We start from the raw sequence: 24741 nt of genomic DNA on the forward strand, positions 1-24741 counted from the left end.
ATAACAGATTGATTCATATAATTTACGGATTTTTTCCCATCAGTTGGAACTGGGTATAAGATCGCTGAGCCCCTTACCAATACTATAGACCTCCCACTAACAGTTCAGATATTGGATCATCTGGAGGTGCATATTGTGGATCAGGAAAATCATCTTGTCGACTTTTGTGACGAGGAAATCATTGTATGACTACATCTAAAACAGAACGAGTAGTGACCTCGAATTTGAAGAGACCTGTCAGCGACCTTCAAACAGCCAGGACCTATCGCATACAGAAGCGACGGCATCGACCTTCAACTTTCTGGATATGGATGCATCAGTGACCTTCAACAAGCTGGGCCCTGTCAAAGGCAGAAGCGACGACGATGACGACCTTCCACTTACTGGAACCGGTAATGGTGGTGACCTTCAACAAGTCAGGACTCACAGTAGCATCCAGCTTCCCAGCATCTGTGTATTGTCAAAGAAGACAGGATAAGCATAAGGTACAAAACCACTGCAAACAACTCACAGTAAGGCACTTCACAACACAACAGCAAGGCGCTAACATGTGCGAACTACAAGTTTCTTAAATCCACAAGTCTGAAACATCGCAGTGACGATGTTCGATGTAATTAAGTAATTAAGTAATAAAGTATGAAGAGCGCCTTATACATCAGGAATACTTCTTGCACATGCTGCAGCCACATTTAACAAGAACAATGAAATTAGCATTTTCATCCAACACCAAGATGCTTTAATCCTCCAGTGCAGGAGTATCATATATCTTGATGGATCGTCTACGGAAAGGGATGGTACTGCTACAGTGGCACCGAAATTTACATATAATGCTTCAGTGTTCCTGTTTCATGAGATACAACATGAGCCTGATGGGTCAAGGTTTACCATACACAAAATGTGGGCATAGCATCAAGTCTTAAAACAAATGTCGCTGCTTCTTCCTCAGAGTTGAACGACTTAGAAAATGATGGGTGGTGGATATTGGATAGAACAGTAGAAGAGTACAAGAGATTAACTGCATATTTACTTCCAAAGCTCCTTATGGCATACTTTGAAAACATGCAGCGAATTTTTATGAATGCTAAACAGGAACATATTCTGATATGGAGTGCAAAGAGCTGAAGAGGAGAACGAGATCAACATCAATAAAAAAATGTGGAAAATGCCACAAATCACTGCATCAGATGAGCAGCATTAGACCACGTACATGTGTCGGATCTTCATGTTTGCTGGTGTTCAAGAAGACTCAAGAAGAATATGTGTGAAATAGTGTTGCGCCTGCTTCTGAAAATGTGAATTTATTTTTGACTTGGACGAAAAATAAATGATTTTTCACCTCACAGTCTGCGTAGGTTTCTTTCACACTTTTTTAGTATGTAACTTTACCCAGATATCACGTCTGTGGTTCTACTCAAGAACAGGAAATATAATTTTAGACATGTTTGCTGTATGTCTCTGGAAGTGGGCATGGTCACTTGCTGCCCACTCCTATAACAAAACAGCTTTTGCATAATAGGGATAATCCCATGTGACCATTGCCTTTATTTTGTTATTCTCCGTCTTACACTTCACTTTCTTAATTATAGTCATGTTTAAAACTAATGACGTTTGTGTTTTCCACATCCTTTATGTATACAGTGGGGACAGGTTTTCTGCAAATAACAGCAAAGATGTATGGTAATGAATTTTTCGTTTATTCACTTCTCACAGATAGAATGTATTTCCTCAGCTATAATTTGATTCTTGAGATACAACTTGGTTCTAATATTTCAGTTCAGAAATACTAATAACTATGACTCAATAGAATTTGCTTTTTCAGGTATAATTTGATTCCTGAGACACAATTTGGTTCTAACACTTCAGTGCAGAGATACTAGTAACTATAACTCGATATAATTTGGTTCTAATATTTTCAATGCAGAGATAATTTAACATACACACTATTACTATTGTCACATATTCCAACATTAAGGGAAGAAGTACGGCATTACATTCAAGTTGTAGCTAGGAGCTGTATAGGGAAGACAGTGGAAGCATTGGCACAATCGCTTGTTGAAACAGCAACAGGCTGGAGAGGGGTGGTACATAGATTATAACCATATGGAGATGGACTACAGTCACTCAGCACTTGACCAGGTCCCATACAGCAGCATGTCAGAGAGACACAAGTGCATCACGAGTTGCCCCAAATATGGTAATGTACACACCCTTGCAGGCAATGTGTGTCAGACAGAACGTTCCAGCAACTTGATGGGTGCTATGAAGAAGTGACACACCCCGAACCAAAAGAGAGCACAGTGGGTATCGTCTAGGGTGCTACTCCTGTGCCAGTCGTCGCCAAGCTGAGGAGTTAGAATATTTAGAGCTGTGTCAGGAACGAGATGGTACTGAGAAGATAATCTCAGGACCGTGAAATAGGAAGCAGCTGATTGTTAGAGCTGAATGAGCTGCATACAGTAGTATCGTGCATTGAACACATGAGTTAAAGTCATTAGTGGCAGAAGTGAAATGTCATTAAATTTTGTTTGTTGGAATTTAATTCAAACTGAGATTGCTTGAGATTTACGCTGAGTTCTGTGTTTCTGAACACTGTTGTAGCTTGTAAGTTCTTTACAGGGTGGAGTTCTAGCAGCTGGCCACACGAAAGTTGCCCTTCGAGCCCATCGACTCAGGTAAGCCCTTGTACTTAAGATGTGTCCTTCTGACTCCCTCTTGGGACGTGACACTGTTACTAATAAGTACGACTACAAAAAACTTTCCACAGTCCATCCAACAGTAGCACTGGTTGAGAACATTTACAACTTTCAGTAGCAGTGGTTGAGAATATCTTTTTACAATTTTCCAGGGCACAGTAGCACAGGCTGGAAATACCTATACAATTTTCTAGGGCATAGTACCATAGGGTGAAAATATTTGCTAGATGGACTGGGATGTATCTACACTAAAAACTAATCATACTGGATGGTTGGCAGCAGGTGAAACGTAAACACTACACTACTTACAGGAACTATTTACACAGTATACACATGGAGCGCAAATATTTACAGATGCACATAGTGTATAACCGAACACCTCTGTACAGGCATTGCAAATAGTCTACAACCTCAAGGACCCTAGATGCTGCGTGATGCACACCCTTTGTTGCTCTCGATGGCATGTAGCAATATGTAATACGCATACATCTTGGATCTTACACCCACAAATCAGTGATCCGTAAGACTCGTCCTTCATTAGGCCGATAACCTTCTCGTTCTGTGGAACAATACTGTAAGGACTGTATACGCAGACATCTCGAATTCTTCACCATGCCACCTCATTACTTGATATGGACCGCAGTTCTTCACCCAACATATGAAACTGTCTGTATCCATAAAAAAAAAACTTAGAATCAGCGGAATGAGGTTTTGTGAACTTGGAATGGAATGGGTAGGCATAATATGCATATGCTCACATAGAGAGGTTTCATGAACTCTTCTGCAGTCTTTGAAATCTCCACAGAAACTACGTTCTTGTTGAAGATTGTGACCCATTTTAAACTTGGCCTGGTAACACACTTCCTTACACCCCAACAGTCATCCCAACATGACCTAATAAGAATTTGAGGACGTCTTCCAAAATTTTCCTATGTCTTGCCTAAAACTGCGTTATTAATCAATTTATAAAAGTCTGTTTCGAAATAATTTTTCGCGGATGTCTCTGCTTCATATTTAAATCAATATACTCCTTCAACTGTGGCGACTGCTTGAAGGAGATTACACACGTAACTGCAGTTAGCTCTATCCCTAAACTGAGACATCGCTGGCAATTTCTTGTTCCTTAGCATTGTCATCAACGCGAGGATGGTTCTACCCTGCGGAACTAGTTGTTTTGGACATAGCGGCAAATTGCTTTGCGTTTCATACAAACTATTAGGGTAAGCGAGGTCCACCTCCACAACATACCCTACACCACAATCAGCCCGCATTCCTTCGATTTTTTTCACCTAATCCCGTGCATTCGTTCTCGGGCACCCATTAAAACTCGTCAGTTGGTAGTTATTGTTGCATGGCATCTCGATTTAGATCATTGACAGCTTATTACGTGACGTATCAAGAATCGAAGGATGCTCTGAACCTCTCACGCATATGTGGGTTATTCACCTTGGAATATTCTAGACTCACATTGGCAAAATCCCCAACAGATCCCTTGCTCAAAGAAAAGAAGCATGTCAGCATCAGTCAAAAGTTCGATGTTCACTTTCATTTTCTTTAGCATGGCCTACCAAGATAACCCTGGTGCTGTGTAATAGAGAAGAGTCCAAAGAATATGTGGTCATGCATACACTTCGGAATTTCTCGAAAACATGTGCTAGTAAACACACATCCGTTTCGATATAAAGTCTTGCATACTCACTCAACTATGGGATGTTAAACTCCTGCCAAACATTCAAAGCATGCTCATGAACTGCACCCTATATGGGTTCGCCTGTAAGGTTTGTAAGTAGGCTGTTTAGATTTTTATATGGGTAATGCCACGTAGCGCTCTATATGAAAATCACTGGCTGTGCTGTGTGCAGTATGTGGCTAGTTTGCATTGTTGTCTGCCATTGTTGTCATGAACTGCTACAGCTGGATGTGAACAGCGCGTAGCGTTGGGCAGTTGGAGGTGAGCCGCCAGCAGTGGTGGACGTGGGGAGAGAGATGGCGGAGTTTTGATAATCTGTAAGACTGAATGTCAATTATGAATATTAAGGTAAATACATTGTTTGTTCTCTATTAATATCTTTCATTTGCTAACTATCCCTATCAGTAGTTAGTACCTTCAGTGGTTTGAATCTTTTATTTAGCTGGCAGTAGTGGCGCTCGCTGTTTTGCAGTAGCTTGAGTAGCGAAGATTTTTGTGAGGTAAGTGATTTGTAAAAGGTATAGGTTAAAGTTAGTCAGGGCCATTGTTTTGTAGGGGTTATTGAAAGTCAGATTGCGTTGCGCTAAATAATATTGTGTGTCAGGTTAAGCACAGGCTTGTATAATTGTTCTAAGTGGACGTTTCACATGTAAAATTATTCTAAGGGGACGTTTCAGGTTACTGTAGAACGCAGTTATGTCGGATAGTCTGGTTTAGTTGAATTTCTCCAGATATTTGTGTAGGAAAACTCCCCCCTTTATCACAAGTTGAAACTTTGCGTCATCGGTATATGCACCATGGTGATAAAGCACAATGAGTCAAGGAAGTGCAGCGTAATTCTAGGTGTCATTTTTTTGGCGAATGATATATATTTCTGAACACTATCAGGCAGGACATTGATCTGATTATCCTTAATGACAAAGTGAGTGTCACACACTTTTAGATTGTGGAAAAGATGGATGTGTCGTTGTAATTGATATTTTCGGTTGCATGTGTTATAAGCACCACTCCAGAACTTCCCTCCTAGATGACAGCAGTCCCTATGAGGAGTTTCCACTTTTCAGTCTAAAGGCTGCCAACAGATATGACAGTCAACGGCCTTCATGTATAAATCATTATTCTCCTTTGACTCAGTCATGGGAATGTTGGTGTTGTTAAGCTTATCAACCTCCCATGGAAGTTTATCGAGCTCAGTGAGCAATCAAATCGGGCGATTATCCCCTCCATATGATTTATGATGGCTAAAACTTGAATCATACATACATAAGACCTGGTACACCGCCGCATATGGTATGTGTTTTTCTGTGATGACTTTAAGCGTTTGTTTCCCTCAGTGGACATTATAACATGTACCGGTTTCCTGACAGAGCAATCAACTTTATGGTTTGCTAAAAACTTGGTTCTGGAAAAGGCATTTAGACTGCTAACGCAACTGCTTAGACTTGCAAGATAGTGGGTTGTTGATCAGTGATACTAAGTATGACGTTGGAGACCTGTGTTTCATATACCAGCCTCTATGACGGGAGTTACTCTGTTGAATGTGACACAGCCACAGTTGTATTGGCCAAATAAACCTCTGGAGATGTTGTCTGAACAGAACCTTACTTTCCTTAATGACACCTAGGACCCAAGCTTGGACCATTCATTGAGTCAGATGATAGCCACACAGGGGATGGCCACACCGACCAGTTGGACGACTGGGCGCTGCCATCAGCAATCATGTGTTCGAGAAGAGACTGGCCCTGCACCCTCACGACTATGTTCCTCACAGCAGTCGACGCCACAGCCCCACCAACATGACATCAGTGCTTGCTACTACCAGCAGCGAGTTCCTAGTGGGACATAGGGCCTCAGTGCCAGATACCATCCAGCTCCTGCTAGAGGGCAGTGAGTTGAATCCCTTGCACAGCTGTCTCCACGAGCCGCCAAAGAAGACACTTGTGGAGCTGAGGTGCAGCCAGGGCTCCACGCTGCTGAAGGAAGTATGATGTCGCTGAAGAACTATGGTCGTGGCACCCAAAGGGCTGACAGCCTCCCACGGTCCTTTTCACAGCATTGTAGGCTGCCTACTCAGCATTCAGAGGCATGTTTGTATTGCCGAGACATGACATGTCATGTAGTGCAATTGAATAATGGCATTCTTTAGTCTCAAAAGTGTTTCCACTGGGCCTACCTGGCTGTCACCACCACCCACCATTCTCCAGAGTGGCGACCTAGAGGTTGTCACCAACGGGCACTCTTCATAGAGGCATTTTCGTAAAATTTTGATTATTTACATTATTTATCAATTATTTACACTCAGACTGCTCTTCAGTCATTAACTGAAACAGCTGTGTACATAAAACAGCCTAAGGAAAAACAGAGACTGCTACTCAGCATGAAGATGATACGTTGAGTTGCGGGCGAGCATATTGAAAAATCTGTTAGACATTTGGCTTTTCGCCAAAGCCTTCTTCAGAAAAGGAAACTCACACACATTCATTCACACAAGGAAGAAGACATCTTAAACACATAATCATCTCGGGCAGCTCGGACTGGAAAGCAAGGGGCGGATAGAGGAACACTGTCTGGTTGCCTATGTACTAGACTGCCAACTGGCACACTGTCGGAATGCTGGTGCGGAGAGGGGGGTGGGGGGGTGGGAGGTGGAAATGGAGCGGAAAAGTAGAGGAGCGGCAGACGGTGGCGCACAAAGAGGATGAGGAGACGTGAATAGGAATGAGCACAAACGATGTCTTTCGTGGGTGGAGTGTGTGGGGACAGTAGGTTACCTTAGGTTTGGGCCAGGATAATTTTGGGAGCAGAGAGTTTGTCGTAAGGCTAATCCACATCTGCACAGTTCAGAAAAGTTGGTGTTGGAGGGGAGGATCCAGATGACCCAGATTGTGAAGCAGCATCTGAAGTCAAGCACGCTATGTTCAGCTGCATCTTGTGCTACAGGTAGTCTACTTTGTTATTGACCACATTTTGGCGGTGGTCGTTCATCCTGGTGAAGAACTCGCAAAAATCTCGCAATAACAGTGATATATCAGCCATATAATTACAGTTACCATGAGCACAAACAACGATGTCTTTCGTGTTTATTTAATTTTGATCAGCATAATAGGTGCATGTTCGCACTCGTTTACTTTCAAGGACATTCATTTAATTTTTCCTACTTAATAGAAAGAAATACGAAGCTTGTGATTACTCATTCCGTTCCCGCCTGAGGGAAGCATCTAATGAATTTATCGTCTTTCTCGCGTCTCCAGTTGTACCTTTGAGCACTTGGGTAGTTCTCCACCATTCATATTTCTTTTTCTTCGGCATTTGTTCTGTGGATCTCTTGGATACCAGAAGCATCTATTACATCCAGATTCTTCTATCAGCGACAATACATTCACTTCATGCCATTCCATTGCTCAAGCAACTCATGTCAACACCAAGGTAGATAAGACTGCAGATGAAAGCCTCCTTTCTATACCACTAGCGCCGGTGCGGAGGGGATTGGAACTTCCTTCGATGGTTCGGCAAAAGACCAACAGCCCACGGAGCGCTAGCAAACGCTAACCGAACAAGACCGAATGCAGTTCGCTCGCATTCACCTACGATTTACACCAGAGACGAATTTCTTTCTCTTCCTGTTCGCTTACGTGTATACCAGGCTTCAACGTTATACACTTGCGCGCTAAGTTTCCACGTCATTATTACTACAAATCGTTCTGTTTTCACATAGAATAGCAGAAGAAAAGATATTTAAGCCTTATTTTTATAAATGTAATTGTTTATAAATGTAAATGTAACGCACTCTATTTCTTTATGCTGCTGTTTATAGCTTGACGCACGAGAACCTCGCAAAAACTCTCTCTCTCTGCAACGGAAATCTAGTCATCAACGCATTGACCTGTCAGTGGCCAATAGCTGGCTACTACACATGTAAGGGCGTTCTATTTAGGAGTCCCACGCGTCTCATTTCATTTGTGAGCAAATACAACGCGTGGATCCAGTGTTCTGGCAGGTGGGGGTGGAGATGGGGGGGGTCACAGATTGTTGTTGTCTACCTCCCCTCCCCCCCCCCCCCCCACCACCAACCGTCCTGAAATAACTTGCCGTCACTCCCATCGTTAAAGCACCAAATATTCTTAGGATTTCAGTAACAACAATAATAACTGTAAAACATTAAACACGTTTTAATGTAATAATAATATGTTTACATCTGTGATTAGTACATGGCTTTAGCTTAACTTCGAAGAAGTTACGGTTCAGAGAAAGGCATCATTTGAAAAGCGTTCCTCCGAAAATTACTACATATTACTCTACTGGCCATTAAAATTGCTACACCACGAAGCTGACGTGCTACAGACGCGAAATTTAACCGACAGGAAGAGTCTGCTGTGATATGCAAATGATTAGCTTTTCTGAGCATTCACACAAGGTTGGCGCCGGTGGCGACAACTACAACGTGCTGATATGAGTAAAGTTTCCAACCGATTTCTCATACACAAACAGCAGTTGACCGGCATTGCCTGGTGAAACGTTGTTGTGATGCCTCGTGTAAGGAGGAGAAATGCGTACCATCACGTTTCCGACTTTGATAAAGGTCGGGTTGTAGCCTATCGCGATTGCCGTTTATCGTATCGCGGCATTGCTGCTCGCGTTGGTCGAGATCCAATGACTGTTAGCAGAATATGGAATCGGTGGGTTCAGGAGGGTAATACGGAACGCCGTGCTGGATCCCAATGGCCTCGTATCACTAGCAGTCGAGATGACAGGAATCTTATCCGCATGGCTGTAACGGATCGTGCAGCCACGTCTCGACCCCTGAGTCAACAGATGGGGACGTTTGCAAGACAACAACCATCTGCACGAACAGTTCGACGACCTTTGCAGCAGCATGTACCATCAGCTCGGAGACCATGGCTGCGGTTACCCTTGACGCTGCATCACAGACAGGAGCGCCTGCGATGGTGTAATCAACGACGAACCTGGGTGCACGAATGGCAAAACGTCATTTTTTCGGATAAATCCAGGTTCTGTTTATAGCATCATGATGGTCGCATCCGTGTTTGGCGACATCGCGCTGAACGCACATTGGAAGCGTGATTCGTCCGGCGTGTCACCCGGCGTGATGGTATGGGGTGCCACTGGTTACACGTCTCGGTCACCTCTTGTTCGCACTGACGGCACTTTGAACAGTGGACGTTACGTTTCAGATGTGTTGCGACCCGTGGCTCTACCCTTCATTCGATCCCTGCTAAACCCTACATTTCAGCAGGATAATGCACGACCGCATGTTGCAGGTCCTGTACGGGCCTTTCTGGATACAGAAAATGTTCGACTGCTGCCCTGGCCAGGACATTCTCCAGATCTCTCACCAACTGACCAAACGTCTGGTCAATGGTGATCGAGCAACTGGCTCGTCACAATACGCCAGTCACTCTTCTTGATGAACTGTGGTGTCGTCTTGAAACTGCATGGGCAGCTGTACCTGTACACGCCATCCAAGCTCTGTCTGACTCAATGCCCAGGCGTATCAAGGCCGTTATTGCGGCCAGAGGTGGTTGTTCTGGGTACTGATTTCTCAGGATCTATGCACCCAAATTGCGTGAAAATGTAATCACATGTCAGTTGTAGTATAATATATTTGTCCAATGAATACCCGTTTATCATCTGCATTTCTTGTTGGTGTAGCAATTTTAATGGCCTGTAGTGTATAAAGTTCCCTGCCTCGTTTTGCTGTCTGTATGTGAAGCCTTTCTCTCTCTCTCTCTCTCTCTCTCTCTCTCTCTCTCTCTCTCTCTCCCTCTCCCTCTCTCCGCCCGAACGGCACTCGGAAGACCGAAAGGAACCGACCGACCGCCGGGTCATCCTCATCGATAGAATGCGGATATGGAGGAGCATGTGGTCAGCATTCCGCTCTCCCAACCGTTGTCAGTTTTCGTTACCAGAGCCGCTACTTTTCGATCAGTGACGACTGCCGTGTGATCCTCAGCCGACAGGCGTCACTGGATTCGATTGTGAAGGGCCATACTGCTCTCCTGGCCGTTATCAGTGTTCGTTAGTAGAGCCGCTGCTTCTCAGTCAAGTAACACTTCAATTGGCCTCACAAGGGTCGAGTGCGCTCTGCTTGCAAACAGCGGTCGGCAGACCAGACGGTCACCCACCCAATTTCTAGCCGACAGCGCTTGACTTCGGTGACCTGACGGGAACCGGTAATACCACTGCGGCAAGGCCGTTGACGTACGTGAAGGCTAATCTTAGGAAATTTTGAAGGGATTTTTATATGGTTTTCACTAAAAGACGGATCCACGAGGGAGGCTTACATGTATAATTTTTAAATACACTCCTGGAAATTGAAATAAGAACACCGTGAATTCATTGCCCCAGGAAGGGAAAACTTTATTGACACTTTCCTGGGGTCAGATACATCACATGATCACGCTGACAGAACCACAGGCACATAGACACAGGCAACAGAGCATGCACAATGTCGGCACTAGTACAGTGTATATCCACCTTTCGCAGCAATGCAGGCTGCTATTCTCCCATGGAGACGATCGTAGAGATGCTGGATGTAGTCCTGTGGAACGGCTTGCCATGCCATTTCCACCTGGCGCCTCAGTTGGACCAGCGTTCGTGCTGGACGTGTAGACCGCGTGAGACGACGCTTCATCCAGTCCCAAACATGCTCAATGGGGGACAGATCCGGAGATCTTGCTGGCCAGGGTAGTTGACTTACACCTTCTAGAGCACGTTGGGTGGCACGGGATACATGCGGACGTGCATTGTCCTGTTGGAACAGCAAGTTTCCTTGCCGGTCTAGGAATGGTAGAACGATGGGTTCGATGACGGTTTGGATGTACCGTGCACTATTCAGCGTCCCCTCGACGATCACCAGTGGTGTACGGCCAGTGTAGGAGATCGCTCCCCACACCATGATGCCGGGTGTTGGCCCTGTGTGCCTCGGTCGTATGCAGTCCTGATTGTGGCGCTCACCTGCACGGCGCCAAACACGCATACGACCATCATTGGCACCAAGGCAGAAGCGACTCTCATCGCTGAAGACGACACGTCTCCATTCGTCCCTCCATTCACGCCTGTCGCGACACCACTGGAGGCGGGCTGCACGATGTTGGGGCGTGAGCGGAAGACGGCCTAACGGTGTGCGGGACCGTAGCCCAGCTTCATGGAGACGGTTGCGAATGGTCCTCGCCGATACCCCAGGAGCAACAGTGTCCCTAATTTGCTGGGAAGTGGCGGTGCGGTCCCCTACGGCACTGCGTAGGATCCTACGGTCTTGGCGTGCATCCTTGCGTCGCTGCGGTCCGGTCCCAGGTCGACGGGCACGTGCACCTTCCGCCGACCACTGGCGACAACATCGATGTACTGTAGAGACCTCACGCCCCACGTGTTGAGCAATTCGGCGGTACGTCCACCAGGCCTCCCGCATGCCCACTATACGCCCTCGCTCAAAGTCCGTCAACTGCACATACGGTTCACGTCCCCGCTGTCGCGGCATGCTACCAGTGTTACAGACTGCGATGGAGCTCCGTATGCCACGGCAAACTGGCTGACACTGACGGCGGCGGTGCACAAATGCTGCGCAGCTAGCGCCATTCGACGGCCAACACCGCGGTTCCTGGTGTGTCCGCTGTGCCGTGCGTGTGATCATTGCTTGTACAGCCCTCTCGCAGTGTCCGGAGCAAGTATGGTGGGTCTGACACACCGGTGTCAATGTGTTCTTTTTTCCATTTCCAGGAGTGTATTTAGTGCAAATTGGCTGCACTGTGATGATGTTTGTCGATGAAGTCGTGCCTTCTGAGAACTTCGCTACGTAGTTAGTTAGTTAGACAGTTTCATGTTCCATGGATCATTTTGCACGATAAATCGTACTGATACGGACCGAGTCATTTTACATTCACATCGCAAATTAGCTTGTAAATGTGGCTTTCATTTAGAACCTTTTATTTTTTGTTTTGTTTTATTTTTTTTAAATACAGCTGTGAGTCAGTAATTCCCACATACCACCTCTTACACATTACAATAATAGAAATTCTTCTACAGAGTAGAAGGAGTTGTCAAGCAAATATTTTTCCAGTTGTTTTCAAATTTTACTTTGCTGTCTGTCAGATATTTTATATCACGGTGTAAGTGATCATAAATTTTTGTTGCAGTATTGTACACCCCTTTTTGTGCTGAAGATAACCTTAGTGTGAGAGTAATGAATGTCTTTTTCCTTCTGATATTGTAATGACGTACATCATTGTTCCTTTTGAGCTGTGGTGGATTATTTACAACAAACTTCAAGAGGGAATAGATATACAGTGAAGCAGTAGTCAGAATCCCAACATCGTAAATAGATGTCTTCAGGACGATAGTGGGTGAGTACCACGTATTATTCTTACGGCACGTTTTTGCGCAATAAAGATTTTCTTTCTTAAATATGGGTTACCACACCACATTATTCCATATGAAATTATTGAATGAAAATGTGCAAAATATGTCAGCTTACTGATTTATCCCTCCCTAAGATTTGCAGTGATTCTAACTGCAAATGTGGGTGGACAAGGTTGTTTCACGAGTTCCAAAATGTGCTTTTCCAGTTTAAATTCTCATCAATATGAGCACCTAAGAATTTTGAAATTTCCGCCCTATTTATTTTTGGTCACCGTGTGTTATACTTATCGGTGGTGTAGCACCCCTAGATCTCCAGAAGTAATATGTTGTGTCTTTTGAAAACTGTGGGTGAGAGGATTCGCAGAAAACAAGTCAATAATGTATTTAAGAACAATGTTTAACATTTCTTTTCTTTTTGTATGTGTACATGGACTGATTACAATACTGATGTCAACTGCAAAAAGAACTAATTCAGCTTATTATACAGGGTGAGTCACCTAACATTACCGCTGGATATACTTCGTAAACTACATCAAATACTGACGAATCGATTCCACAGACCGAACGAGAGGAGAGGGTCTAGTGTAATTGGTTAATACAAACCATAAAAAAATGAACGGAAGTATGTTTTTTAACACAAACCTATGTTTTTTTAAATGGATTGTTAGCACATCTGAACATATAAACAAATACGTAATCAGTGCCGTTTGTTGCATTGTAAAATGTTAATTACATCCGGAGATATTATAACCTATAGTTGACGCTTGAGTACCACTCCGCTGTTCGATCTTGTGTAACGGAGAGCACCGAATTACGTAGGGATCCAAAGGGAACGGTGATGGACCTTAGGTACAGAAGAGACTGGAACAGCACATTACGTCCTCATGCTAACACCTTTTTATTGGTCTTTTTCACTGACGCACATGTACATTACCATGAGGGGTGAGGTACACGTACACACGTGGTTTCCGTTTTCAATTACGGAGTGAAATAGAGTGTATCCCGACATGTCAGGCCAATAGATGTTCAGTGTGGTGGCCATCATTTGTTGCACACAATTGCAACCTCTGGCGTAATGAATGTCGTACACGCCGCAGTACATCTGGTGTAATGTCGCCGCAGGCTGCCACAATACGTTGTTTCATATCCTCTGGGGTTGTAGGCACATCACGGTACACATTCTCCTTTAACGTACCCCACAGAAAGAAGTCCAGAGGTGTAAGATCAAGAGAACGGGCTGGCCAATTTTTGCGTCCTCCACGTCCTATGAAACGCATAGGAGGAGTGGTACTCAAGCGTCAACTTTAGGTTACAATATCTTCGGATGTAATTAACATTTTACAATGCAACAAACGGCACTGATTATGTATTTGTTTATATGTTCAGATGTGCTAACAAAACTAACGTGGTTCCATTTAAAAAAAAACGTAAGTTTGTGTTAAAAAACATACGTCCGTGCATTTTTGTATGGTTTGTATTAAACAATTACACTGGCCCCTCTCCTCACGTTCGGTCTGTGGAATCGGTTCGTCAGTATTTGATGTGGTTTACGAAATATATCCAGCGGAAATGTTAGGTGACTCACCCTGTATATTAGACGGAAGATCGTTTACTTACATGAGAAACGATGGTGGACCTAAGATTGGGCCTTGGGAAACGCCATATGTGAGTTTTCCCCAGTCAGAATTACGTCCCCGGACTATATTAACTGAATTATTAAGTAAAACTTTGTGCACTGTATTGGTTAAATGTGACATTATACAGCATACAAATGGTTCAAATGGCTCTGAGCACTTTGGGACTCAACATCTGAGGTCATAAGTCCCCTAGAACGTAGAACTAATTAAACCTAACTAACCTAAGGACATCACACACATCCGTGCCCGAGGCAGGATTCGAACCTGCGACCGTAGCAGTCACGCGGTTCCGGACTGACGTGCCTAGAACCGCACGGCCCCCGCGGCCGGCACAGTATACATAGTATGTACCAAAACGCCACCCATAAAAATGGCATTTTCTGGTGCTCACACCTCGGATTCTGTTGGTAATAAAAAGGAAGGGTCAGGTGTATTGTGTAGCCCTTGTGCTAGGGACCATAATTATACTCAACAGGAGGATCGCCTTGTGTCGCTCTCCGACAGTACACGGTCCAAGTATGAATATTACACACTTCCTCCTGCTTAGACAAATGGAGCAAATCGGTTGGTTCTTTATGCATTTGATGTGCTTGATGTTGCTTATGCAGTCACGTGTAATTTCATGGGCAATTCCTCGGAAAACCCCACGAAAAGTTTTTTTTTTTACTATATTTTCGCTGTCACCAGCGGACCAAAACTCAGCCGAGGATTCAAAGGCGGGCATGTACGGATAATGGCTGAAATTTTTACAATATAATCCTAACATCCCGATTTCGAATAACTGAAAATTTTCCTTATATTTTTATCCGTTTCCAAAACCAGATGTTCAAGGTTTCCCTACTTCTACACACAAAATCCGGTATGAGGCGAAATCTAAATCATAAACAATCGCAGAAAATTGATAAAAATTTAGCGGCATATTCCCTAGGCATTTATCTAGAAGAGCCATCTCCGTGATTTCAAAAAACATTATCCGTTACCGAGAAAAGCCCCAAGAACTTGATTTTTTTGGGTACCAAAACCCAGCCCCAGATTCCGAGACGACCGTGCACAGCAAATGGCTGTAATTTTTACGACGTATTCCTAAGATTCCGATCTACAATAACGTTGAAAATTTTCGTCATATCTTTATTCGTTTCGGAGGTACAGAGGTTAAAAATTACTCTTCTTGGGCCCATAAAATAAGCACGTAAAATACGGTGTGAGACAAAAACGTAGTTTATAAAATGACGTAGCACGGAGAAATATGCTGTAGTGTCTCCTTTATCATCTGCGAACTCCATGTTGTAATACTGAAGCACATTCAAAAATTTTTTGCACGTAAAAGTTGGTCTGAGGTGTAAAATTAGTTTTGCGATCTATCGGTTTCATATCAGTTAACTATCTAAATATTACTGATCAAATGATTTCTTTCCATATGAGCAGCAGTAGGGAAAAGAAGTGAACAAGCGGAAAAAAATGCTCCTTGTAGGAGAGCAAAAAATGGCAATATGATCCACTTTATTTAAAAGACTGTAAAAGTTGGGATCAGCTGTCTGAATCTGCCTTCCTCATCACCTTTAAAAATTTTCCCAGAAGTTTTGGCATGAGTACATATTCGAACTTCTTTATACTGAGACAGGAGAAGACAGTGGCAGTGGCGAGAAGACGTGAAGGTAATAAATACTGGAAGATAGTAGACAGTGATTGTATTATAGAAAGAGCGAAACAGACAATGGCAGTGTGAAAGAAAGAGAGGGACGCTGTGGCAATGGAACATAGTTGACTGTGTCAAACAGTCCTAGGAAAAGGGTAAAGAAGACAGAGGGGATGAATAAAAGAAAAGAGAATGTGGAAGTGAGTGAGAGCAGCGATAATGAGAGACAGAGCATATGACAATGACAACAAGCAAGAGAGAGATAGTGACAGTGGGAAGAAACAGCAAGAGTAAATGGTTCAAATGGCTCTGAGCACTATGGGACTCAACTGCTGTGGTCATAAGTCCCCTAGAACTTAGAACTACTTAAACCTAACTAACCTAAGGACATCACACACATCCATGCCCGAGGCAGGATTCGAACCTGCGACCGTAGCGGTCGTGCGGTTCCAGACTGTAGCGCCTTTAACCGCATGGCCACACCGGCCGGCAAACAGCAAGAGTAGGAAGGAGGAAATGAGACAGTAGCAGTAAGAGAGCAAGAGAGAGACTGATAGAGAGAGGGGGCTGTAAAAGTATGACGGAACGAAGAGGACTTTGGTTGTGACACTGGAGACAGTGACAGAGAGACGCAAAGAGGTAATGACAGCGAGCTGGCAGAATGAGTGACTGAGAAAGAGCAGTTGGGAGTGGATGGGTATGAGCGACTAACAGCGAGTGGACTAGTGTGTGTGACTGAGCTACAGTTAGGGGAGCTTGTGGGAGTTTGAGGTGTGTTGTGTATTGAACCGAGGACCTAGAAACGACGGAGAAGCTTCGTACCGCCATAGCCATCAGTGGTTCACAACCCCACGACAGGCCACAGCAGTCAACCCACCCCACCGCTGCCCCTCTTTTTTTTTTTTTTTCTTTATTGTAATTTGAACACCCCATACAAGGTGGGCTGGCAGCGGAAAAGTTTACTCCGCTCTTCAGCCATAAGCATGAGAATAAAAAAGAAAGGGAGACATATAAGTAACAGATTGGCGGTTAAAAAACAGTAGATACAATAATTAAAAAACATGAAGCCGTTCACACTCGACGAAACAAACAAGAAAACTGTCGTCACTGTGCACAAACACTGACGAGTTAGACGACACATGTGAACGAAGGAGCGTGGACGGCGAAAAACACTGATGCACAAACACGACGGCACAGACACTAAACCGAGGGCGATGATCTCCGGCGCGCGAATGTTCACTTTGCGTGTGCGAGTCCGAGGACCTGCCAAGAGAGGAGGAGGAGGAGGAGGAGGAGGGGGAGTGGGAGAGCGAGAGGGGAGAGCAGAGACGCCACGGGCAGGGGAGAGAGGGGGGAGAGAGGAAGGGGGAGGGGAAGCCCGGGGGAAGAGGGTGGAGGGAGGCGACGGGGGAAAAGGAAAGAGAAGGGAAGGGAAGAGAAGGGAGGGAGGGTGCCTAAGGGAAAGGACACCGGAAGTGGGGGGGGGGGGGCAGGGTCAAAGTTGATAAGAGGGGTAAATGGAGGGGACGAGGACATCATCAGGGAGAGGGAGCTGGCGGAAGCCACCTTGGGAGAGGGTAAGGAGGGTGGAGAGATGGAGACCGGGTGGGACGTGGGAATACAGGCGCGGCAGCGGGCGGGGGTGGGAGAGGATCGGGGACACGAGCGGGTGAGGAGGATCAAGTTTACGGGAGGTGTACAGGATCCGTATCCTTTCAAGGAAAAGGAGGAGGTGGGGGAAGGGGATGAGATCATACAGGATCCGCGTGGGGGAGGGGAGACGGATGCGATAGGCAAGGCGGAGAGCATGGCGTTCAAGGATTTGGAGGGATTTATAGAAGGTAGGGGGGGCGGAGATACAGGGTGGATGGGCGTAACAAAGGATAGGGCGGATGAGGGATTTATAGGTGTGGAGGATTGTGGAGGGGTCCAGACCCCACGTGCGGCCGGAAAGGAGCTTGAGGAGACGGAGTCGGGAACGTGCCTTGGCTTGGATCGTCTGGAGATGGGGAGTCCAGGAGAGGCGACAGTCGAGGGTGACGCCAAGGTACTTAAGGGTGGGAGTGAGGGCGATAGGACGGCCATAGACGGTGAGATAGAAATCAAGGAGGCGGAAGGAATGGGTGGTTTTGCCTACAATGATCGCCTGGCTGCCCCTCTTCGAACCCAGGGTTATTATGCGGTTCGGCCCCCAGTGGACCAGCCTGGGAACGTCTCATGTTAGCGTGGTACAGTAATTACGGTGTAACCGTACATGGAGACAGTGTTTGCGCAACAGTTGCCAATATAGTGTAACTGAGACGGAATAGGGGGAACCAGCCCGCCTTCGCCGAGGCAGATGGAAAACCGCCTTAAAAACCATCCATAGGCTGGCGAGTGGATTCGTACCGGGGACCGGCACGCCCTCCCGCTCGGGAAGCAGCGCGTTAGACTGCGCGGCCAGCCGGATGGGCATGACTTTGAGGTGAGTTGCATGTTTAAATAAAAAAGCGAGAATATGTTCGCATGCCAAATTTTTTTGAAATCTGTTAAAGGTACTGAAAAAGGTAGAATGTGGCATCTGGTACCCCACTTTTCAGTCAGAGTCTTTTGAATAAATAGGTACATACTCGAATGTTTGTGCTCTGACAGGAGCATTTTTCCGCTGGTTAATGCTTGTACAACTTGGTGGCGCCACTTAGGTCGTCCAAAGTATACTAGAATTCGGAGTTACTATTTAGTTACCTAACTTAGTTCTCTGAATTTTAATTCTAACCCATGCTAGTGGTTCCAACATTTTTCCTCTGACGGAAAACTTCGATAATCCTAGTAATCTCTTGAAACACCTTGTTTATTTTGAAGGTCAATATTTTGTAAAAAATGAGGAAAACTTCTGTATTCAGTGATTACTTCAATTTTAAATCATAAATAATAACTCAGAAATCATGACAATTTTTAAAAAATGGATTAGTGTCGTCAAATGTCGAAATAAACGCCAGTTATTAACAGTTTTTCGCTGAGCACTTATTCACTTCTCGCCGAGTGCCATTTTTCCACGGAACGCAAGTTTGGAAAATCGTGCTCTACGCAATGGCCCGTAAACAAAATTATTGCTGCACAAGACAAGTCGTTCTGCCATATAGACCTATAAAGTGATGAAAATAAATGTTGCCTATTGCCGATACTTTAATACTGAACGTTGTGATCCATAAATACGTTATGATATCGGTTCATTGATTTGTTTTTAATGTAATTCTAGCGGAAACAGGGGGCAATACGTGCAGTCTGTGGCAGCCGTGTCACCTGTAAACATTGCAATACTTGTGTTGTATGTCACTACGAGAGTTTTGTTGCTTCAGGACGGCTCGGACAACAATAACGTGCGATCAGAGACTCACTTACATTCACTCTAATGGAGCAGGGGATGAGACAGGCGGACGTCCCAGCGAATGCCGCCGTGAGTCAAAGTGATGTCTCTAGAACCTGGAACAAGTTTCTAGCGGCAGGACCAGTTGACCATTCTCATAGAAGTGACCGCGGAAGAAAAACAACGGGTGTGCAGGACCGATATCTGCGTAAACCAGCAAGCAGAAATCCTCAACACAATCCTACACGTCTACGGCGGCAGTTTTAAATAGCGAAAGGAGTGCAGATGTCAACACAAACGATACGAAATAGGCTTCACTAGCAGGGATTGCGTGACAGAAGACCCTTCAAGGGTCCTCCTCTAGATCGGGTTTAGGGAGAGGGCTCGTGTCGCATCAGCACGAAATCAATCTTTGTGGACTAGGCAGCAATGGGACACAGTGCTCTTTTCTGATAAGACGCATGTCAGCCTCCACACTGACAATACCGATATTCGTGTGTGGAGGCAACGAGGACAACGTTTACACACTTCCTGTGTTGTAGACAGCCGCCCTTATCAAGACGCTTCAGTCACGTTTTGGGGTGGAGTCGTGTATGGCCGCAGGACAGCCCCTGTGGCAATTTATGAGAGGATGGGTGGTATGACACCCTTGCACACATTGTGGCTCCATTTGGTGAACATATTGGAGCGGGATTCACGGTGATGGACGACAATGCATTCTACCATCGCCACAATCTTGTGAACACCTTCCTAGTGGAGCGTAGAATCAGTGGGGTGGAAAGGTCTCCATATTCTCCAGATCTCAGCTACATTGAGAATGCATGGACTGTGCTAAAACGAGTGGTTTGCAGTCTTCCTGCCCCTCCAGAGACCTTCAAGGGCATCATAGACGCCGCTGTAGAGGAATGGAACAATGTCCCACAGGATTATCTGGACAATTTTGCCAAACCGCATTCAAGTGTCTCAAATTACAAGGAGGGACAGTCTGTTCGTAAACAACATGTTGTGCAAGATGATAGTGAGAAGAAATTATGGTGTCTGCACATGAATCTTTTCAAAAGCTATTCTGTCTTTATCAAATGGAAATGCGTTTATCTTCTTTATTTTTGTTTCCTTATGACTGTATCTGACAGAACAAAATTGCTTTTGTTTCCTGTGACCTCCGGTATTGACAATAAATCAATGTGCAACATACACTCCTGGAAATGGAAAAAGGAACCCACCATACTTGCTCCGGACACTGCGAGAGAGCTGTACAAGCAATGATCACACGCACGGCACAGCGGACACACCAGGAACCGCGGTGTTGGCCGTCGAATGGCGCTAGCTGCGCAGCATTTGTGCACCGCCGCCGTCAGTGTCAGCCAGTTTGCCGTGCCATACGGAGCTCCATCGCAGTCTTTAACACTGGTAGCATGCCGCGACAGCGTGGACGTGAACCGTATGTGCAGTTGACGGACTTTGAGCGAGGGCGTATAGTGGGCATGCGGGAGGCCGGGTGGACGTACCGCCGAATTGCTCAACACGTGGGGCGTGAGGTCTCCACAGTACATCGATGTTGTCGCCAGTGGTCGGCGGAAGGTGCACGTGCCCGTCGACCTGGGACCGGACCGCAGCGACGCACGGATGCACGCCAAGACCGTAGGATCCTACGCAGTGCCGTAGGGGACCGCACCGCCACTTCCCAGCAAATTAGGGACACTGTTGCTCCTGGGGTATCGGCGAGGACCATTCGCAACCGTCTCCATGAAGCTGGGCTACGGTCCCGCACATCGTTAGGCCGTCTTCCGCTCACGCCCCAACATCGTGCAGCCCGCCTCCAGTGGTGTCGCGACAGGCGTGAATGGAGGGACGAATGGAGACGTGTCGTCTTCAGCGATGAGAGTCGCTTCTGCCTTGGTGCCAATGATGGTCGTATGCGTGTTTGGCGCCGTGCAGGTGAGCGCCACAATCAGGACTGCATACGACCGAGGCACACAGGGCCAACACCCGGCATCATGGTGTGGGGAGCGATCTCCTACACTGGCCGTACACCACTGGTGATCGTCGAGGGGACACTGAATAGTGCACGGTACATCCAAACCGTCATCGAACCCATCGTTCTACCATTCCTAGACCGGCAAGGGAACTTGCTGTTCCAACAGGACAATGCACGTCCGCGTGTATCCCGTGCCACCCAACGTGCTCTAGAAGGTGTAAGTCAACTACCCTGGCCAGCAAGATCTCCGGATCTGTCCCCCATTGAGCATGTTTGGGACTGGATGAAGCGTCGTCTCACGCGGTCTGCACGTCCAGCACGAACGCTGGTCCAACTGAGGCGCCAGGTGGAAATGGCATGGCAAGCCGTTCCACAGGACTACATCCAGCATCTCTACGATCGTCTCCATGGGAGAATAGCAGCCTGCATTGCTGCGAAAGGTGGATATACACTGTACTAGTGCCGACATTGTGCATGCTCTGTTGCCTGTGTCTATGTGTCTGTGGTTCTGTCAGTGTGATCATGTGATGTATCTGACCCCAGGAATGTGTCAATAAAGTTTCGCCTTCCTGGGACAATGAATTCACGGTGTTCTTATTTCAATTTCCAGGAGTGTATATTTTGAGCGCTGTACTCAGTGCTCCACTTATGAAGACAGGACGGATCCCTAGTTTTAGAAGTACTCTACAGTCCCTGGCCAATTTATTAGACGCACTACATTTTTTAAGCAAATTTTGATTATGTCTAACGAATTTGTTTTTTTAATACATAAATTGTGATAAAATGATTACGTGTAGTCTACTTCATAACTAAGGTGATATAACAAATAAATAAAACGCAGTATTTGTTGAAAATATTTTATTTCAATAATTGCAACAAAAATTAAAATATTGTGAAAGTGAAAACATCAGTTTTAACATCCTGTTGAGCCACCTTTTGCAGCTATGAGAGCCTTAATACGACGGGGCATGCTGTCTAAGCAGGACTGTACTGTGTCTTGCATTTGTGGATGATGATACCACACATGGACGATCTTCTCTAAGAGCTGTATGTTTGTTATGATAACATCTTTTGCCACCTCCCTCTTCATTAGTTCCCATACATTTTCTGTGGAGTCCATGTCGGGACTATTACCTGGCCAGTCTAACAGAGGGATATTTTGTTCATTCAGAAAGGACTTAACTGACCTGGCTGTGTGACAGAGAGCTCCATCCTGCATAAAAATAAATGGTTCCTCATTCGGGAACCATTCTCTAAGCTGTGGTATTAACCGTTTTTGCAGGACTTTCTTGTACTGGTCTTGCCTCATTATGGATTTGACCACGTAAAGACGTCGTGTACCTTTGCCACAGATGACGGACCAAATCATCACCTTAGTTGCATGTTTTAAGGTCTGAATAATGCAGTCGGGATCAAATTTTTCTCCTGTTCGACGGTGCATATACTGAGATTTGTTAGGTAAAATTTCAAACGTGCTTTCATCGCTGAAGTATACCTGTAGGAACGAAGAAACATAATTAATATACTATGAATAAATGTACATAGGTTATATCATATCGCAAATAATAGCTTTAAAGTTAAATTACCGATCTCCAGAAGTCCACATCCTTATCACACCACTGTTTAGCCCACTTCAGACGCTTTGCTTTCATTGTGACTGTTAACTTTGGTTTTCTAGCGGGCCTTGAAATTAATATCCTTCAACTTTCTACCAACAGTGCGTTCAGATGTATTCACATTAGTCTCTTCCAGTTGAGATTTTATCTGTTTCGTCGTTGCAAATCTGTTTTATAGGCAAATTCTTTTGAGAAATCTTTCTGACCACGGGGTGAAAATTGGGCTATCTTCCACATTTATTCTTCCTTCTGGAGCTCAGTTCTTCACCTGAATCAATTTTCTTCTTTATGCGCCTCACGCTAGCTTCTGACATCTCCAGCCTCCGTGAAATTTTCCGACTGGAAAATATTTTCGTATTAACGAGGGCTTTGACTACATATTTTTTACGTAGTGAAATGTCCCCTCTTTCACCCATGTTAGTAATATCTGGCTGTTAAACAATCAATTGTGATGTCGATATTACGAAATTGATAACACTGTTCTACAAAAAAAACCTTTTTTTCTATTTATGATAAAAAATGTTGTGATCCTAGTTGTATTTTGAGTGCTGAATTGAAAACTGTTTTTGGTTTTTTTCGGTCAGGGATAGTTTATGAGTAATCGCAATTTTATTTCTCTATTCAGTTTCTGATATAGTGCAGCAAACGTGAGGTGAAATTCGACAAACAAATGCACATCTTTATGATGTTATAAGTTTATCACATTAATGGAGGGTGGGATCTAACATATAACACGGTAACCTTTGTGTATACACTTTGAAGCATTTATTTGACATGAGAAATTACAGAAAATTGACAAACAATGAGCCACTGCCTTGTAATGCACATCACGTTTTTCTCTTGTATTGTGAATCTTTCTTCTCTCGAATGATATTCCAGCAATAATCTGCTAACATAGAAGGTACCCACTTCCCTTCATAGCGCCTTTCTATGGTAGAAATGTCTTTATGGAATATTTCCCCATGTTCATCCGATACGTCACTACAACTCTCTGTGATGTAGTCCAGATGAGAGTCCATCATATGTACTTTCAAAGACATATTGCACCCCAAATCCTGATATGCTTTGATCATATCCTTCACCATTGCTTTGTAGTTAGTAGCTTTTCTTCTTCCGACACCATCTTGAAACAGTCCCATGCAGTTTTATCTTCATCAGTTAAACATGCTTCAAAATTTGCATCTTTCTGCAGCGCCCTGATTTGTGGGCCCACAAATACACCTTCCTTTATTTTTGCAGCTGAAAGACGAGGGAATTTGGCAGCTAGGTATGCAAACCCACAGCCTGTTGGATCCATGGCCTTCACGAATTGTTTCATCAGGCCAAGTTTGATGTGAAGCGGTGGAAGTAGTATATATTCAGGAGCTACCAGACTTTCACGTTGTACCTAATTTTTCGCCAACTTTCCATCTTCGCCTAGGCCATTTCTTTTTTACGTAGTGAGAATTTCAGTCTCGACTATTCCACTGGCAAAGAAAACAGGCATACTTTGTGTAGCCTTGTTGCACTCCCAGTACCATAGCAATTACCTTGAAATCTGCACATATTTTTCATTTGTGTTCATTGTATTTTAATGAATTCAGCATCCTTTGTACGAATTCGTAATTCTCTTTTGTCAAACTAGCGTAAGCTACTGGAACAGAGGGTATTTTATTTCCGTTATGGGGCAAAACACCCTTCAGACTTGTTTTCGATGCATCTATGAAAAGTCTCCACTCCTGTGAAATATAAGTGAAGTTCAGCACTTTCATCAGGTCAGCAACGTCATT

The 24741-nt window shown here is 44.9% G+C and overlaps 1 protein-coding gene across 1 annotated transcript; it reads right to left on the reverse strand.

The window, feature by feature from the left end:
* Window positions 1-316: 316 nt before the first annotated feature.
* LOC126137920 (uncharacterized) lies at window positions 317-23008 on the reverse strand. The gene is made up of 3 exons (XM_049915218.1): window positions 22943-23008; window positions 22698-22851; window positions 317-450 (listed from the first exon to the last, which is right to left on the reverse strand). The coding sequence occupies exons 1-3, from the start codon at window positions 23006-23008 to the stop codon at window positions 317-319; spliced, it is 354 nt and encodes a 117-aa protein (XP_049771175.1).
* Between the last annotated feature and the right edge of the window lie 1733 nt (window positions 23009-24741).

The sequence above is a fragment of the Schistocerca cancellata genome, chromosome 1 (genome assembly GCF_023864275.1).
Source record: "Schistocerca cancellata isolate TAMUIC-IGC-003103 chromosome 1, iqSchCanc2.1, whole genome shotgun sequence".
Classification (NCBI taxonomy): Eukaryota; Metazoa; Arthropoda; class Insecta; order Orthoptera; family Acrididae; genus Schistocerca; species Schistocerca cancellata.

Coding starts and splice junctions, on each gene's coding strand:
- LOC126137920 (XM_049915218.1), bottom strand. CDS start 23,008: ATGAAAGCAAAGCGTCTGAAGTGGGCTAAACAGTGGTGTGATAAGGAT. Junction 22,852..22,942: donor ATGTGGACTTCTGGAGATCG/GTAATTTAACTT, acceptor TCGTTCCTACAG/GTATACTTCAGCGATGAAAG. Junction 451..22,697: donor GTCCGTCATCTGTGGCAAAG/GTACACGACGTC, acceptor GACAATACACAG/ATGCTGGGAAGCTGGATGCT.